General features: G+C 49.8%; 1 protein-coding gene across 1 annotated transcript in view; it reads right to left on the reverse strand.

Moving 5' to 3' along the window:
- Nucleotides 1-1618: 1618 nt before the first annotated feature.
- CLPB (ClpB family mitochondrial disaggregase) overlaps nucleotides 1619-15934 on the reverse strand; it is a 72120-nt gene continuing 57804 nt past the window's right edge. Inside the window, exons 9-16 of the mRNA XM_057377003.1 lie at nucleotides 15003-15058; nucleotides 10771-10815; nucleotides 8739-8900; nucleotides 6890-7046; nucleotides 3925-3998; nucleotides 3562-3681; nucleotides 3053-3157; nucleotides 1619-2301 (exon numbers count right to left, since the gene is read on the reverse strand). Coding sequence (XP_057232986.1) covers nucleotides 2050-2301; nucleotides 3053-3157; nucleotides 3562-3681; nucleotides 3925-3998; nucleotides 6890-7046; nucleotides 8739-8900; nucleotides 10771-10815; nucleotides 15003-15058 — 971 coding nt within the window. The 3' untranslated portion in view covers nucleotides 1619-2049. The remainder of the gene's footprint in view (nucleotides 2302-3052; nucleotides 3158-3561; nucleotides 3682-3924; nucleotides 3999-6889; nucleotides 7047-8738; nucleotides 8901-10770; nucleotides 10816-15002; nucleotides 15059-15934) is intronic.

Here is a 15934-nt window from a genome sequence, read left to right on the forward strand (position 1 = left end):
GATAGCGCTGCTCCAAAGGGACCGTTCYGATGGGACCCTTGTCTGATGGGAGACTCCTTCCAATGGGACTCTTGAATGGGATCCCCTCAGATGGGAGGGCCCCCCCTCATGGAACCTCTCCAATGGATCCCATGGGTCCCCTGATGGGACTCCTCTGCAGGATCCCCTCTGCTCACACCCCGGATTCCCCCAGCTCTAGCCCCAGCTTGGTTGGACTGAGAGCACCTACCTGACCATCCCCATATCTCCCACTTTGGAGCCTTCGTTGCCTCATGAAGTGCCCCAAGTTATGTGCCAGAGGATCCTGGCGGGTCCCCCAGCCCCAAAGTTGCTCCCAGTGCTGCTGGAGGCCTCTCTCCACTGTCACATTGTCCTTGAGAACAAAGCTGGGATGCTCCAAGGTGTCTGGAACCCCCATGCTGGTGGCACCCTCTGCCCTGACGGGATCAGGAACCAGCATGGGGTTAGGCTGCTGGGAATTGAATGTGTCTGGCACAGCCCAGTGGTTCTTCCTCCAGATCCCAWGATCCCAGGCACTCTTCCTGGCAGTGCGAGCCCATTGACCTGTGTTGGCACCAAGAAAACCACCTCAAAGGGTAAAGGAGGACCMTGTGGCCCTGGCTCCTGCCTGGCCAACTTCAGTCCATCTATTCCATATCCAAACCCTGGGGAGTGCACTGGATAGGTCTGTCCCATGGGGCTGGCACGGCATAGAACAGGATGATGTGACTTGGCACAGCACAGTGTGACCAGGCACAGCATGACATGGCACAGTGTGATGGCACAGCATCGTGTGACAGCATGGCATGGCCGGGCACACCTGTGCTCCCATGGACAYTTGAGCACACACCCCAGGGCACACCCCAGCAAACAGCTGTGCTCAAAGGAGCCCACCCATGCACAACGCATTGCACACCTCTGTGCACTCCTGTGTGCATCCATGGAAGGGAATCTGACCTTGGGAGGCTCCAGCAGAGCCTGGTGACACTCCCAAACACTCCAGGGTTGGGATCCTGCTCCAGCCCCTGTCATTAAGCCAGGAAAAAGCAACTGGGATAGGAAGGGGTTCAAGGGTGTTTCCCACACCAAACCTTGTATCCCTGAAGACAAGAGCCMCCACCAGAACTAAACCCCGATGAGGACATTGGGGTAGGGATAACAGTGGGATGGGGATCCTCTCTGCATCCCAAAGGACAGTGACTTGRGGCTCATTAATCCCGGGGATGTTCAATTTCCGTATGTATTTCATGTTTTACTCTTCAAAACCCATGGCTGGGGGGGGCAGTAGTGATCATGTCTCCTGTTCCATCATGAACAACTCTCTGAATGAGCCACCATGGTGGGGGCACAGCCTCTGTGTCCCCATTGGGGAAAACTGGGCAGCTCAGTTCCACCTGAGATTAAATATTTCCTGGACGAGGATAATGAGAAAAAAATTCAGAGAGGGGTTTGAACCAGGATGTCGCCTGGCTGGGCTGGGGAGATGTGACAGTGGGTCCCAGCTCCCAGCAGTGTTCCCTGCTCTTGGTGACATTCCTGGCTCCTGGTGATGAGCAGGAGACCYAGGAGTGCCCTGGGATGAGGATGGCAGTCCTTCTGGAGACACAAAGGGTTGGGTGCACGTAGCATGTTTATTGCCACAAAGAAACAGGAATGATACAGAGCAAGTGATTGGTGGCTTTTACACTCACACTCAGTTCCTGTCTCACAGCTTGCTACCCCAGCTATCCCAGCAAGCCCCCTCCCATGGGAATGACAAATCCACCCGGCTCCTGCATGGTCCATAATCCACTTCCCCCTTCCTTAAAAACACCAACACCCTGTGAGACCCCAGGACCCTCCACTGACCCATCCCTGAATGGCACCAGGGCACCTCGTCACCCACAGTTGCACCCCCAGAGCCCTTCATGCCCAGCCCGGGGCAGCTCCTGCCCATGTCTGTGCCTGTGTCCATGTCCAGTGGAGGCAGAACTGCAGCTCTGCCCTCTCTGACACCGCTCACTCCAACTCGTGGGGTATTTAATTGCCATCATGAGCACCCAGTGCTGCCTACAAGAAGTAAGTGATGTTTTCGGGGTTCAGTGGTGCCTGGATCTCTAGTTTTCGGGCCTTGCTGTCTTTCTCTACAATCTCCAGCCGCAGGGTTGGCACCTTGGATTTTCCTGAGCTGGTGGAAGACTCCTCTGTGGTTTTCAGCAGCTGCTTGTCTGAGTCCTCCACGGTGATCCTGAGGGTGCAGCCCCGTGGCAGCAAGTCCTGCTCGTAGGCAGCTGCCAGCTGGTTCACCACACGYCGCTCCACCTGAGGGACAGACCAGATCCTGACAGGAAAATCCTGTGGAAAGCCTCCCATGGAGATGGCCAGCTCATTCCCACCCTCAGGTAGTGCAGAATCATGCAACTGTTTCCTCATCCCCCTTATTCCCTGTCTCTGGAGTGTGCCTGTGCCACTTCTTTCCTCAGACCTTGGACATGTCCCCAGAGATGAGGAGGGTCAGATCCACACAGTCACAGAATCATGGAGGGGTTTGTGTTGGAAAGGACTTGTAAAGTTCATAACCCCTCCTGCCATGGGCAGGGACACCTACCTCTACACCAGGTTGCTCCAGGCCATCCAACCTGGCCTCGAACACTTCCAGTGATGGAGCTGCCACAGCTTCTCTGGGTAACCTGTGCCAGGGTCTCACCACCCTCACAGCCAAGAATTTCTGCCCAATATGCCATCTAACCCTGCCTTCTGGCAGTTTGAAGCCATTCCCCTGTAATCTATTACTCCAGGCCCTTGTCCAGAGTCCCTTTCCAGCTGTCTTGGAGCTCCTTTAGGCACTGGCAGGGGCTCTGAGGTCTGCACAGAACCTTCCCTTGTCCAGTTTGAACACCCTCAGCTCTCCCCTCCAGAGCAGAGKGGCTGCAGCCCTCGGAGCATCTCTATGACATCCTCTGGATTTGCTCCAGTGACTCCATCTCTCTTTGGATGCCTTTTCAGTCCTAGCTCTCCCTGGGGCTGGAGGTGACAACACAAAACTTCACCCCAACTTCCCTCCTGCCTTCACCTCGTGTTTGATGGAGCGGGCACCATAGTGAAGGTTGTAGCCATCGGCCAGCACGTCCATGACCTCTCTGTCCCACAGCAGTGTGATGTTGTGCCTTGCCTTGGCCTGCCAGGGGGAAGGGGAGGAAGAGGAGGAAAAGTTACTTCTCCTTGAGCAGTGAGGACGCTGCAGTGGGGTATTRAGAAGGGCTGAGCTCCACCAGGTCAGTTCCACCACAACAAAGGGACCCTGAAATCCTATTTAGCCTCTAGAGAGCTCAGATGTGCAAAGACCAATTAGACAATGACATCTCTGAAGGCAGCCTGGAGCTCATCCCTGCTCCAGTCCAACAGGAACCATCTCTGCTGCTCCCAGAGGTTCCAACCCTCCCCACCACCCCATGTTCAACAGCTTGTGTGATGATGGAAAGATACACATCATTGTGTCCACCCCAGGACAGATGCTCCGGCAGGGATTTTTTCCAGAGTTATGCTGAGAAGTCCCCTCTAAAGCCACTGATGCTTTTTTACCTTTTTGGCCCAAAAACTGAGCTCCTTGTTGACCAGCTGGATGAGCTCTGAGTGGCAAAAAGGGAGAAAATAGACAATTTCATTGATCCTCCCCAGGAATTCATCCCGTCTGAAGTGAGCCTGTAGAGAAAAGGGAGGAGGTCAACAGGGAGAGGGGYTCCTGATGGGAACAGCAGGGAGAGTGGCACTGCAGAAGGAGCTCCCCAGGGACCATCCCACCTCCCACAGCTCCCAGCAGCCATGGAGCTGAACAGCACCCAGTGTTTTCTCCCTTCTTTCTCTGCAGAGAAATGCAGAGAAGTCTGGGACCAAAGCTCATAATCCAAACACATGAAACATGAGCCATGAAAACACCGTCCATACCTTCAGGATGGGGCGAATAACCTTTTCTTTGAACTGCTTGGAAATGGTAATCTTATCGGCCATCTGGACGTCCTCTGGAAGAGAGGTGGAYGGGAGGTGTCAGTAGTGACAGTGRGACAGTGGCTTCACCTCTGTCTGAGCTGGAGCTGAGGGTGAGGAAGGGTCTGGGGGACCTCCAGATATGCCAGCAGTTTACTTTGGCTAATGGGGTAACCCTGCACTTGGCATTCTGGGAAGCAGTTCTGGGTATCCTGTGGTGATCCAGGGGAACATCCTGTGCTGATGTGGCTTCTTTAAATGGCCAGAGAGCACTGGCTCTGCTCTGCTCCCTGCTCTGTGCCCACAGGAGCTGCTCCCAGAAGTTTTGGGCAGCTGAAGTGCCCAGTTTGGCTCCACAACTGCTGATGASCTGACCCACAGAGCACACTGGCCCTCTGGGACTGCTCTGCAAGCACTGGAAGAGTTCACGGTGTCTCCAGCAAACACCAAACTCGTGTTCAGTGTGCCTGCAGCACAGCTTCAGCTGCAGTCTACTTCCCTCTGCTGACTGCAGATGGAGCCAGGGTCTGGCTGCTCTCAGATCCTGGCTCCCAGCTGCTCTGGAGGCTTGGATGCAGTGTCACCCGTTCTCCTCCCAATACCACCTTCCTCTTTGTCTTCATCACCCCCCAGTTCTTCCTACAGCTTCACCCAAACTGCACCCATTCACCTCCATGTGCTGTTCAAGGCCAGGGTGCCCACAGGGAGATAGATTGCTGTGCTCTGGACTGGATCCTGGCAGGCAGAGCAGGACAGGGGACACAGACCCATGCTGGGTGCTGGGAGCCTGTCCCAGGCTTGATAAAGATTGCAGCCTTGATAAAGATTGCTGCCCCTTACCAGCAGGGGACACAAGACCCATGCTGGGAGTTGGCAGCCTGTCCCAGCTTTGCAGCCTTGATAAAGATTGCTGCCCCTCCCCAGCAGCAGCAGAAGGGGTTCTCAGGCTCAACTGGATGGTGGTTTAGGTTGGAAAAGCCCTCTGAGACCATCTAATCCAAGAGTTCCCCCAGCACTGCCAAGCACATCACTAACTAAACYGTGTCCCCAAGTGCCACATCCACRTATCTGTTAAATCTYTSCAGGGATGGGAAACTCCACCACTGCCCAGGACAGCCTGTGCCAGGGCTGGGAAACCCTTTTGGGGAACAAATTTTCCCAATAYCYAACYTAARCMTCTCCTGGCATAAACTGAGACTATTCGCTCTTGTCCTGTCACTTGTTACCTGGGAGAAGAGACTGACACCCACCTGGCTACATCCTCTGTTCAGGGAGTTGTAGGGRGTGAGGAGGTTTCCCCTAATGCCCAAAGTGGTGCAGTGTGCTCTGAAATCACATAATCCAGTTCCAACCCTACTCTCAGGGGAAGGATTCCAGTAGGTCTGCCCCAGTGCTTTGGCAGAGGAGAATTGGAAATGCAGAGGAGCCAGCATTCCCACTTCCCACATGTAGTATCTGCTGCTGCCACTGGTAGATGCAGAATCCATTGGGGAAGCAGCTCCTTCCTTTTATCTTCCCATTTATCTGCCTGCCAGGCACTTTAGTGACCTCCTGCCATGCCATCTACACACTGAGAGCTCAGGAAATGGGCAGGAGCTCCTCAAAACCCAGTTGAGGACAGCTGCTGTGTTCAAATGCCTTTTCCAGCTCCTCTCATGCTGCAGCTATACTGGCCCAGAAATTAAAATTCAATGCTCTCCTCATTGAGCAACGAAACGTTTGGCATTTTCAAATGTTATTCTGGAAAGTTCAGTTGACAATGTGCTTTGTCCTTTACCCAGCCTGATTGAAGTTAAAGATTCTGAATTAACTCAGCGTCGACAGCCACTTCTCCAAAGGAAAAGGAAGAGATAGAAAAGAACCTCGAAAATAGATTTGATGCCAAAATCCAACGTTTTTTCCTGCTCCTGTGGAGYTGATGCAGGAATATGGTGTATCTGAGATGGTAGAGGCTGCTGGATAACTTGAGAAAAATGTGGTGTCCAGACAATTAAGATCATAAAAGGATCTTAAAAACACCAAAGCAAGTTTTTTAAGACTGATGAGAAAAGAAGGGATGCAGTCACTGTCCACAGCTGCCTGATTATCCACAGGCACAGCAACACCTGATGGAAACAGGCTTTGCCTGTGCGCTGTGTGACAAACACTGCCTAAAAGGGACAGTCCCTGGTGCTAGCATCACCATTCATCCATCCATCCTTGGAGTTACCAGCAAAGGCACTGGAGGTTGCATATCAAGTTGTTGATTTCCAGTTTCAGAGACTGCCCTTGCTATCCTCATTCCCTTTTTGTTACCTAATTCACATTTTGGGAAATTTTTCTCCAGGAGCCTCATATATGAGGCCAGGCCTCCCATTCCACAGGGAAGTAAAATTCATTAGGTTTAGTCCTTTTGGGAAGGACTGAGAGGAAATAAAACTTTTTCTCTTTAATATGAGCACCTGAACCAGCCACAGTCTTTTGCAGRAAGCATTTGGAAGGGTGAGYTGATAAAGAGAAYCATGGAATCACAGAAGGGTTTGGGTTGAGATGGACCTTAAAGACCATCTAGTTTCAATCCACCTCCTCCGAAATCCTCATTATTTGAGATTGCATCCTTTACAAGGACATTGCATCTTTAAGGCTCTGTCCAACCTCTMAGCCTGTCTCACCCTGTACTCATTTCCCTGGAAGTGTTCCAGGCCAAGTTGGATGGGGCTTGGAATGGAATGGTCTTTAAAGTCMCTTCCAACTCAAACCCTTCTGGGAATTCATGACATATGGCAGAGGAGCACACCCAAGTCATTTGGACAAGTTAGGACCAGTGGAGAGGGGACCAAAGGGTTTGGTTGTGCCCCCTGCAGAGGGATGGCTGAGCTGGTGTCAAACAAAATTGAGTTAGGAGSAGGGAGGTTGTTCAGGGATTTGGAGATTGAAATTCCAGTACCTAAGTTTTCTGCAATCCTTTTCTTGCTCATCTCCATGGCCTCTTGCCGGAGCTGCAGTGCATGTTGTGCAATCTCCTCGCTGGCCACATTGGAGGTCATGATGAAGATGGCATCCTTGCAGTCAATGGTCTTCCCCTTCCCATCTGTCAGCCTGCCCTGCAATGACACCAAGATGACAYCAGCTGTGTCAGCAGGTGCTGGAGGACATGGCCAAAACACCAGGAAAAAGAACATGGGCTTCATTTTTCCCCAGAGTAGATTTAATTTTGAAGGGATGCCCAAGGATTGAGGTGGAAGGAWGCAAGGATGAGATTGGAGAAATCCTTGTCTCCCAGGAATGGCAGGAACTTGTCCTGCACATGGTGCCAGCCTGCCCCCATCCAGGACAGAATTGATGGAAGTGCTGCGAGATGCCTTGCCAGGAGGAGGGTTAGGCCTGTCCATGTCCTTGTTCAGCCTGGAGAAAAGGAGGCTCAGGGGAGACCTTCTCACCCTCTACAGCTCCCTGACAGGAGGTTGGATATGGGATGGGGATGTTGGTCTCCTCCCAGGTAACAAGGGACAGGACAARAATAAATGGCCTTAAGTTGCACCAGGGAAGGTATAGGTTGGATATTAGGAAACATWTCTTCCCTGGAAGTGCTGTCCAGCCTGGCACAGTCTACCCAGGGCAGTGTTGGGAGTCCTAATCACTGGAGGGATTTAAAAGCCGYGTGGATGTGTCATTTAGGTTTAGTGGTGGGCTTGGCAGTGATGGGGGAAGGGTTAGACTTGATGGTCTCAGAGGGCTTTTACAACCTCAGTGATTCCATGAGCGTGTAGCTGTCCTATGTAACTCCCCAGCCTTTGACCCTCTGCCTACCTCCCTGTGGTGGTTTTAGGTCTGACACAAGTCCGAGGCTCAGCTCAGCACTCATGCTAATGCTAACCCTAAGACTGACCCTAATCCTGCCTGTGGCTGTGGTTTGGGCTTGGCAGAGCCCACAAATAACCATGTTATGTCTGTAATGGAGTGACCTGAGCAGCAGAGCTCCTCATCCCTGAGGGATTGCCTGGAAAACCAGGGCTGCCCAGCACCACCACTGTTGCAGTGGAATCAACCCTCAGACCCCAAACCAATCCAGGAACCTTTCCAAAGTACCAGTGCTCTTGATTAATAATATAAAAAAGAGAGGGAAATAAGGAAAAAAGCAGCATCTCCCCAGGCTGTTTCTTTCCTCAATCCATCTCCAACAGCAGAGATCCAGCATAATGACACAAATCCTTGTTGGGTGCTTGAGATTAACATTTGGGTTATTGCCCTGTCAAGTGCCTGGTGCAGGAATTGATTTCACATTGAACTGCTGCTGTGATGATCTATGCAAGAAAAATGGTGTTATTAATCCTTAAAAGAAAAACAAAACCCTCCAAAACCTTCCAGCATGTTGCCCTGGAGTTTGGTGGCCTCTGAGGACAGACTGGGACCTTCAAAATCAACCAGAAAGCTGGAGAGGGACTTTGGACAAGAGCTGTGTGTGACAGCACAAGGGGGAATGGCTTCCTACTGCCAGAGGGCAGGGTTAGATGGGATGTTGGGAAGGAATTTTTCCCTGTGAGGGTGGTGAGGCCCTGGCACAGGTTGCCCAGAGAAACTGTGGCTGCCCCATCCCTGGAAGGCAAGGTTAGATGGGGCTTGGAGTAGCCTGGTGTAGAGGAAGGTGTCCCTGCCCATGGCAGGAGGGGTGGACTAGCTTTTAAGGTCCCTCCCAACATAAATCATCCAACTCCTCCATCTATCATCCCTCTCACCCCTCACTGTCATCTTCTGCATGTCCCTTGTGCCAACTCTAACCAGAAATGTGGATTTACCTCATCAAACAGCTGCAGCATGATGGTGAGCACATCAGGGTGTGCTTTGTCCACCTCATCGAAGAGCACCACAGCATTTGGGCACTGCCTCAGCTTTTTGGTGAGCTGTCCACCCTCTTCATGGCCCACATAGCCGGGCGGCGAGCCGATGAATTTTGCCACCTGGGAGGACAGAACAGGAAAGTTGAAGGCTGATCCATGACACTGTGAATGAAGCCCTTCTGACAGCTCGTCAGGCAGCCATTGCTCCTAGGTGCTGACAAAACAAGTTCTATGCTCTTTGTGACACCTATTGCACCCCAGGTATCCCAAAATCAGCTTAATAATCAACAATTAAGCAAAATAAGGATTGAGCAATTACCCTGCCCAGAGCTTGAGCCAGCAGAATCCAAGGAACAGGTATGGGCAGGTGGGAAGGCATCAGCCCTGCTTTGCTATGCAGGTTCTGAGCAACCAGTCCCAGAAGCCCAAGACCTGTTTTCATCCCTTTTAGCTTTTTTAAGAGCAAGAATTCAAAGGATTATTAGTGGCAGATGGTTCTGGTGCAGAATCAAAGCCACAAGTAGGCTTTGTGGGAAGAAGWCACAAGTAAAATACTTTTCCTATGTCATCACCTCGTGACACGGTGTTTTTTTAAAATGAAGTTTAGAAATTTAGAAGGTCATATAGAGTAACACGTCTGACAACAGGAATGTTTTAGCAAAATGACAATTTTTGACACATTGCTTGGTGCTATCTTACAGCTACCCATGTCTCAGTGTCATCTGAAGTCACAGTCCGTTATCACAGAATCATGGAATGGTTTGGGTTGGAAGGGACCATGTAGTTCCAGCCTCATTGCCATACATAGGGACACCTTCCACTGCACCAGGTTGCTCCAAGCCCCATCCAGTCTGGCCTTAAACACTTCCAAGGATGGGGCAGCCATAGCTTCTCTGGGCAACCTGTCCYAGTGTTTTACYACTCTCATTGCTAGGACCTTGCTGCTTTTTGGGGAGACACAGCCCTCCAGAGGGATTTAGCACCCCCTCAGCTTCAGGGGTGGCCATGGTGGGATGTCCCACTCCTCCTGTGGCATGCAAACTGGGCAGGAGTTGTGATGGGAGGGGTCCCCTCTGCCCTGTCTTCTGCTGGATTCTCCCCCTTTCCTCCATGGAAGGTAAACTGAGGCAATGATCCCACACTGAACTTAGCAATGTTTTGGGGATAGGGGGCTTGGGGCAAGCTGTGCTCACCTAGGCATAGGTAAGTAATGAACARTGTGGCTGCAGGTTTTCATGAACAAGGCAATCTTCTGGATTCCACCATCTCTTCTCAGCTGCTCTCTCCCCAGGGGCTCACTCCACCCCAAGGGAACCCACAGCACTGGACACATATTGTTAAAGCTTTCCTTGCTCCTTGGTCTCTGTTCCTAATTTGCCTCAGTGTCTTGRTTCCAGTCAGGACAGGGTTAATTTTTGCAGTAGCCAAGAGGGGCAAGACTTGGACTTGGAGGATATCCTATCCTGTCTCATGTCATTTTGGGGAGCAGAGGGGCGAGTTGTTTCTGAGCTGGAGGGCAAGGCTGGGGAGGTGGCTGTGGCTGGGCAGGTTCACTGAGCATTTTGCATGTGAATCGCTCTCTCTCTCTCTCTCTTTCTCTTTCTCTCTCTTACATACTTTCGTTATATTATTGCTTGTTTGTTTTCTTATCTCATTTCTGTTTCCAGTAAATTGTTCTTTTCTCAATCAATGGTCTTTACCTTCTGAGCCTCCAGTTCTCCTCTCCAGCCCACTGCTGTGGGGAGGGGCAAGGGGAGGTGGGCATTGAGTGAGTGGCTTGTGGTTTAGAGTCTCAGTGGGAGCACTAAACTGGGAAGTACCATGTACCACGACACTAAATTAAAGTTGCCTTCTGACAATTTACTTGCAATTTAATGCACAACTTGGAGCAACTCCTGTTGTTCTGCTGTGTTCCCACCTTGTCACTCCAAAATGCCCATTTTTTCTGGATTCAATTTGGAGCTGCTCTTCTCAGAGCCCATTTACTGACCTCATGCCTCTCCTGGAACTCYGACATGTCCAGTCTGATGAAACCCTGCAAGAGAAGTAAGATGAGATTTGATCAATCTGCTCGCTGCCAGAGCTGGAGCAACACTTGACAGGGCTGGGATTTTCTGAATAAAATGGATATTTTTGCAGTTCAGCATTTTAGAAGAATCACAAGAAGAATGCAACATCCCTCCACAAAAATCCAACAAAATCACAATTTTGCCCAAAACTCAAAAGCTGAGGTGAACTGGGCTTGTGGGTGATCACCTGAAATAGATAATAGTGTTAGAGAATTTATAGCTTCCACCCAAATCTCCATTTTGCATTTGAAAAGCTGATGATTCACTGCAGGTACTGAATATCCTGATCATGGAGCTGTAATCCACATCCTAGAAGGGAAAGGAAAAGAAGGGGAGGGGACAGGAGGGAAGAGAAATATTTCAGTCGGAAAGAACCTACAGTGGTCATCTCATCCAGCTGACCAAGAAGACAAGCCTGAACTTCCCAGCATCATCTTGAACATGGTCAGACAGACATAAGCACTGTCCATGGTGGAGGAGACGTATGTCTGGGAATAAATCTCATTTGGGCATGTGTACATGGCACACTCATGRACACCATCACATGGGGATACCAGAGCTAGAGAACAGAATCACCAAACTGTTTGAGTTGGAAAACCCTCTGAGACCATAGAGCCAAATCATTCCCCCAGCACTGCCAAGCCCACCACTAACCCATGTCCCTAGATGCCACATCCATGTATCTGTTAAATCTCTTCAGGGGTGGAGACTCCCCCACTGCCCTGGGCAGCCTTTTCCAGAGCTGAACAGAAAAAATCTTCCCTAATATTCAACCTGATCCTCCTGCATTGGTTTTGCYTGGCCCGGTTTTTGGYAGTGGGAGGRACCACAGGGATGGCTCCTGTGAGAAGCTGCTGGAAGCTCCCACCATGTCCAGCAGAGACAATCCYTGATGGCTCTGAACATGGACATGCTGCTGGCCAAGACTGGACAAATTAGAGAGGATGGTTATGCCTCTGTGATGACATATTTAAGAAGAAATCCAAGGGTACCTGGAGTTTTTTTTAGCCAGAGAAGGAGGAGGAGGTGAGAACATGTGAGGGAAACCAAGGTCAGTGGAGAAGATGGGGGAGGAGGTGCTCCAGGTGCTGGAGCTGAGATTCCTCTGCAGGCTGTGGTGATGACCATGGTGGAGCAGCTGTGCCCCTGCAGCCCATGGGGGTCATGGGGGATGCAGAGATCCACTCACAGCCCATGGGGGAGGTGCCCACAYCACAGTGGGTGGGTGCCTGGAGGAGGCTGAGAGACAGTGGGAGACCCAATGGAGAGAGGGGCCCTGCTTCCAGGCTGGAGCAGCCTGTCCTTGGAGGACAGTGAACCCTGTGGATGAGTGACCCACATCACAGCAGTTTTGGGACAACTGTCTGCCCATGGGAGACTCAAGTTGCAGCAGTTTTGAGATGACTGCTGCTTGTCAGATTTGGACCACACTGGAGCAGTTTGTGGAGAACTGTCTCCCATGGGAGGGGCCCCACAGTGACACAGGGGAAGGGCTCCTCTCCCTGAGTGCAGAAGAAAATCTCGGTGATGAAATGACCAAATCCCCCATACCCTGCTCCCTGCGCTGCCAGTGGGAAGGAGGGAGAGGGTTGGGGGAAAGAATGATGTCTTAAGGGCTTATTTTTACTTCTCATTATTCTCCTCTGACTCTGTTAGTAATAAATTCAGTTTGCAACTCTAAGCTGAGCTTGTTTTGCCCTTGGAGTACTTCCTCCAGGTTTCTTATCTCAACTCACAAATCCTTTGTTAATTTTTTTCCCTCTCTGCTGCCCAGCTGTGGCAGGGGAGAGCAATCAGGTAGCTATTGTGGGTGCCTGGCATTTGGCCAGAGTCCAACCATGACAATTCCCTCGTTGCAACTTCAGGCAGCTTCCTCTAGTCCTGTCACATATTACCTGGGAAAATAATGGAATCAGAGAATGGTTTGGGTTGGAAGAGACCTTCAGGACTACTCCACTCCAAACCCCCTGCCATGGGTAGACCAAGTGGCTCCAAGCCCCATTCAACCTGGTTTTGAACACTTTCAGGGATAGGACAGCCATAGGTTCTCTGAGCAAAATATTTCCATGCAGTAATTTCCCTGAAAATTATTAGGATACCTATAAACTTCCCAGGGCARAGAGAGCAAAAATTGACTCTGTCTTGTAGATGAAAAAAGGACAGTTCCAGGTTTTCCTTTCTTAAAMTGTCAGTTCCTGTGAATTGCTGCCCCTCATCAGAGCCTGTGGGGTGTATGAACCCCTTTCATCCCTCATTAGGGAACCAATTGCTGAGCTGGTTCATTACTAATAAATCCCAGATTCCTAGTGTTATCAAATTAACACAACACTCAGGATTTAACTGATTTCCCCATTGGATGTCTGACCATCCAGCAGTTCCATGTGTGGGATTAGGGATAAAAGTGCTTGAGATCCAGGATTTAGGGCTTCTGGAAGGCAGTTATAGACGGGTGAGGAAAATAAACCAGAATGGCTGTTTTTACAGTGTTGGTTCCGGTTTGATCTTCTTTCTACACGTGTTGCTGCATTGTGTGTCCATTCACTGCTGGAGGATGTGGGGGAGAGGGATTCATTCATCTATGCACAGCTCTGCTTGTCTTTCTTCCTTTTCCCTGGCTCCATGTAGGAGAGAGCTAAGCATCTCTTATAGGTAGGCAGAGGCTTAAATGTGAAACATGGAAGAGAATGTAATGCAACAGACTAAAATGGAGTGGAATGGAATGGAATGGGATGGAATGGAATGGAAGAGAAGATTGAGACTGAATGGAATGGAATGGAATGGAATGGAATGGAACGGAATAGAATATTGAAATAGAAAGGAAGGGACTAGAAGATGAGAATGGAATTTATTTGAATGAAACAGAATAGGTAGAATGGAACGGAATGGAATAGAATGATATGGAAGACTGGTATGGAATATTATGGATTGGAATGGAATAGAATAGAATATTGGAATGGAATAGAATAGAACAGAGTAGAATGGATTGGAATAGATTGGAATGAAATAGAATAGAAAGAATGGAACAGGTTAAAAAGGACTGGAATGGAATGGAATGGAATGGAATGGAATGGAATGGAATGGAATGGAATGGAACACCACTAAGTGTCCTCCTGCAAAACTACCACCTCCATGAAATAATTTCAACTCATCTTCTCTAAAAACTGCTCACTAGGTAACAAACTAAATAATTCAAACTGCTTCTGGATACTGAACACTYYGGCACTTAAAATTCTGAGTAGGAAATCAATGCTGCACCACTACAATCGTACCAGCAGGATGTGACAAGTGGRGTAGCTGAGAACATGGAAAACAGATTTTGGGAATTTTATCATTCTAACAATTTGCAATGATATTATTAATAGAGGCAAAAAAAAAAGTTCACAACACAGGATGTCAAAATGAGAGCAAGATCAAACAGGGAGTGCAAATGTTATCTCCATTTAAATTTTTACAATTCAAATATCCTGGTGACATAACAGAAGCATAGACAGTGTCCTGGGCTGATCCCATAGTGTGGGCAGCAGGGTGAGATGGGGATTCTGCCCCTCTGCTCTGCTCAGGTGAGACCCCACTTGCAGTGCTGCCTCCAGCTCTGTGTCCAGCATCAAAGGAATGTGTAGTTGTTGGAGTGAGTCCAGAGCTGGCAATGAAGATGCTCTGAGAGCTGGAGAACCCCTGCTCTGGAGACAGGCTGGGAGACTTGGGGCTGTACACCTGGAGAAGTGAAGGCTCCCAGAAGACCTTAAGAGACTGTTTCAGTGCCTAAGGGGGCTCAGGACAAGGGGAAATGGCTTCCCACTGACAGAGGGCAGAGTCAGACTGAAGAAATTCTTGGCTGCAAGGGTGGTGAGGCCCGGGCACGGGCTGCTCAGAGCAGCTGTGGCTGCCCCATCCCTGCAAGTGTTCGAGGCTAATTTGGATATGGCTTAGAGCAATCTGGTCTGGTGGAAAGGGTGCTTGTGTTTTACAGTGGGGTGGCCTYGGATGAGCTTAAAAGACCCTCCAACCCAGACCTGTCTGTAACTTCATGACTTTCACAGGTCTCCCCCAGTGCAGCAGAAACCCTTTCTCAGGGCAGCACAGCCACACAATGAATTCCCCAATGAATCCCCCGCCCCTTCACTGCCAACATAAAGCTGGGATGAGCCATTACCTTTTTGACGTCCTTATGGATGTACTTGGCTGTTTGCTTGGCCAGCTCCGTTTTACCTGTTCCAGAGATGGAAAGAAAAACTTGCATTAAACCAGGTCTGTCCAYCTTCTGTCTTTATCAGTTCTGCTAACACTACAGCTGGAAGTTCCTGCAACCAATTTGCATTTTCCTTGGGAAATGGGTATTGTTGTTTAATCTCTGGGATCACATCACACTGGGGTTCCTAGACTGTGCAGGGYGAAGGGGTGCATTAGTATAGCAGCATCTCTGCACTGCCTCCTTCAGCTGTAATTGATTCTCACGTGATGGGCACAAAACTCTTGATTTTTTTCCCACAGAAAGATGTGGATATATCAGATTTTTGCTATATTGGATAGATGAGATTTTTGCTGTATTTACCCTCAGTATTCCAAGTTCCTTGTGCAATGCCTTGTAATCTCCAAATAAAGAATTTCAGGGAAATGGGGTGTTTCTTCTTTGCTTTATATAACATGATAGTAAAAAAATTCTGGGATAAGAAACAATCAGTAACGGACCAAATCTACCCTGATGAGGGTAAACACATGCACCAGCTCATGCCAGGCCATGTCCTGTGCTCTCATCCCATCCATCTGGGGAAAAACTTCATTAAAGAGGCAGTTTTACTGAAGTGTGGGTGCCAGAAAACCCCTCTTCCCTGCTGCTAAGCCCCAGCATGACACTGGCTCTGTCAGGTTGATCAGGGGGAGGATTGGTCTGATTTTGGCTCTTGGGGTGACCAGCAAAGCTGAGGTCAAGCCTGTCACCCTTTGGAGAATGGACACTCTCGGGGTTTGCACTTATCCCTTGCACACCCATCAGCAGTGCACTGCACATGGATGCCTGTGGGATTTACCTGCACACTGAAAAATAAATGAGCCAGCACAGAAATAATAATTCTGAAGAAAATAAAG

The sequence above is a fragment of the Malurus melanocephalus genome, unplaced genomic scaffold (assembly GCF_030028575.1).
Source record: "Malurus melanocephalus ecotype Western Australia unplaced genomic scaffold, MMel_1.1 scaffold_298, whole genome shotgun sequence".
Lineage (NCBI taxonomy): Eukaryota > Metazoa > Chordata > Aves > Passeriformes > Maluridae > Malurus > Malurus melanocephalus.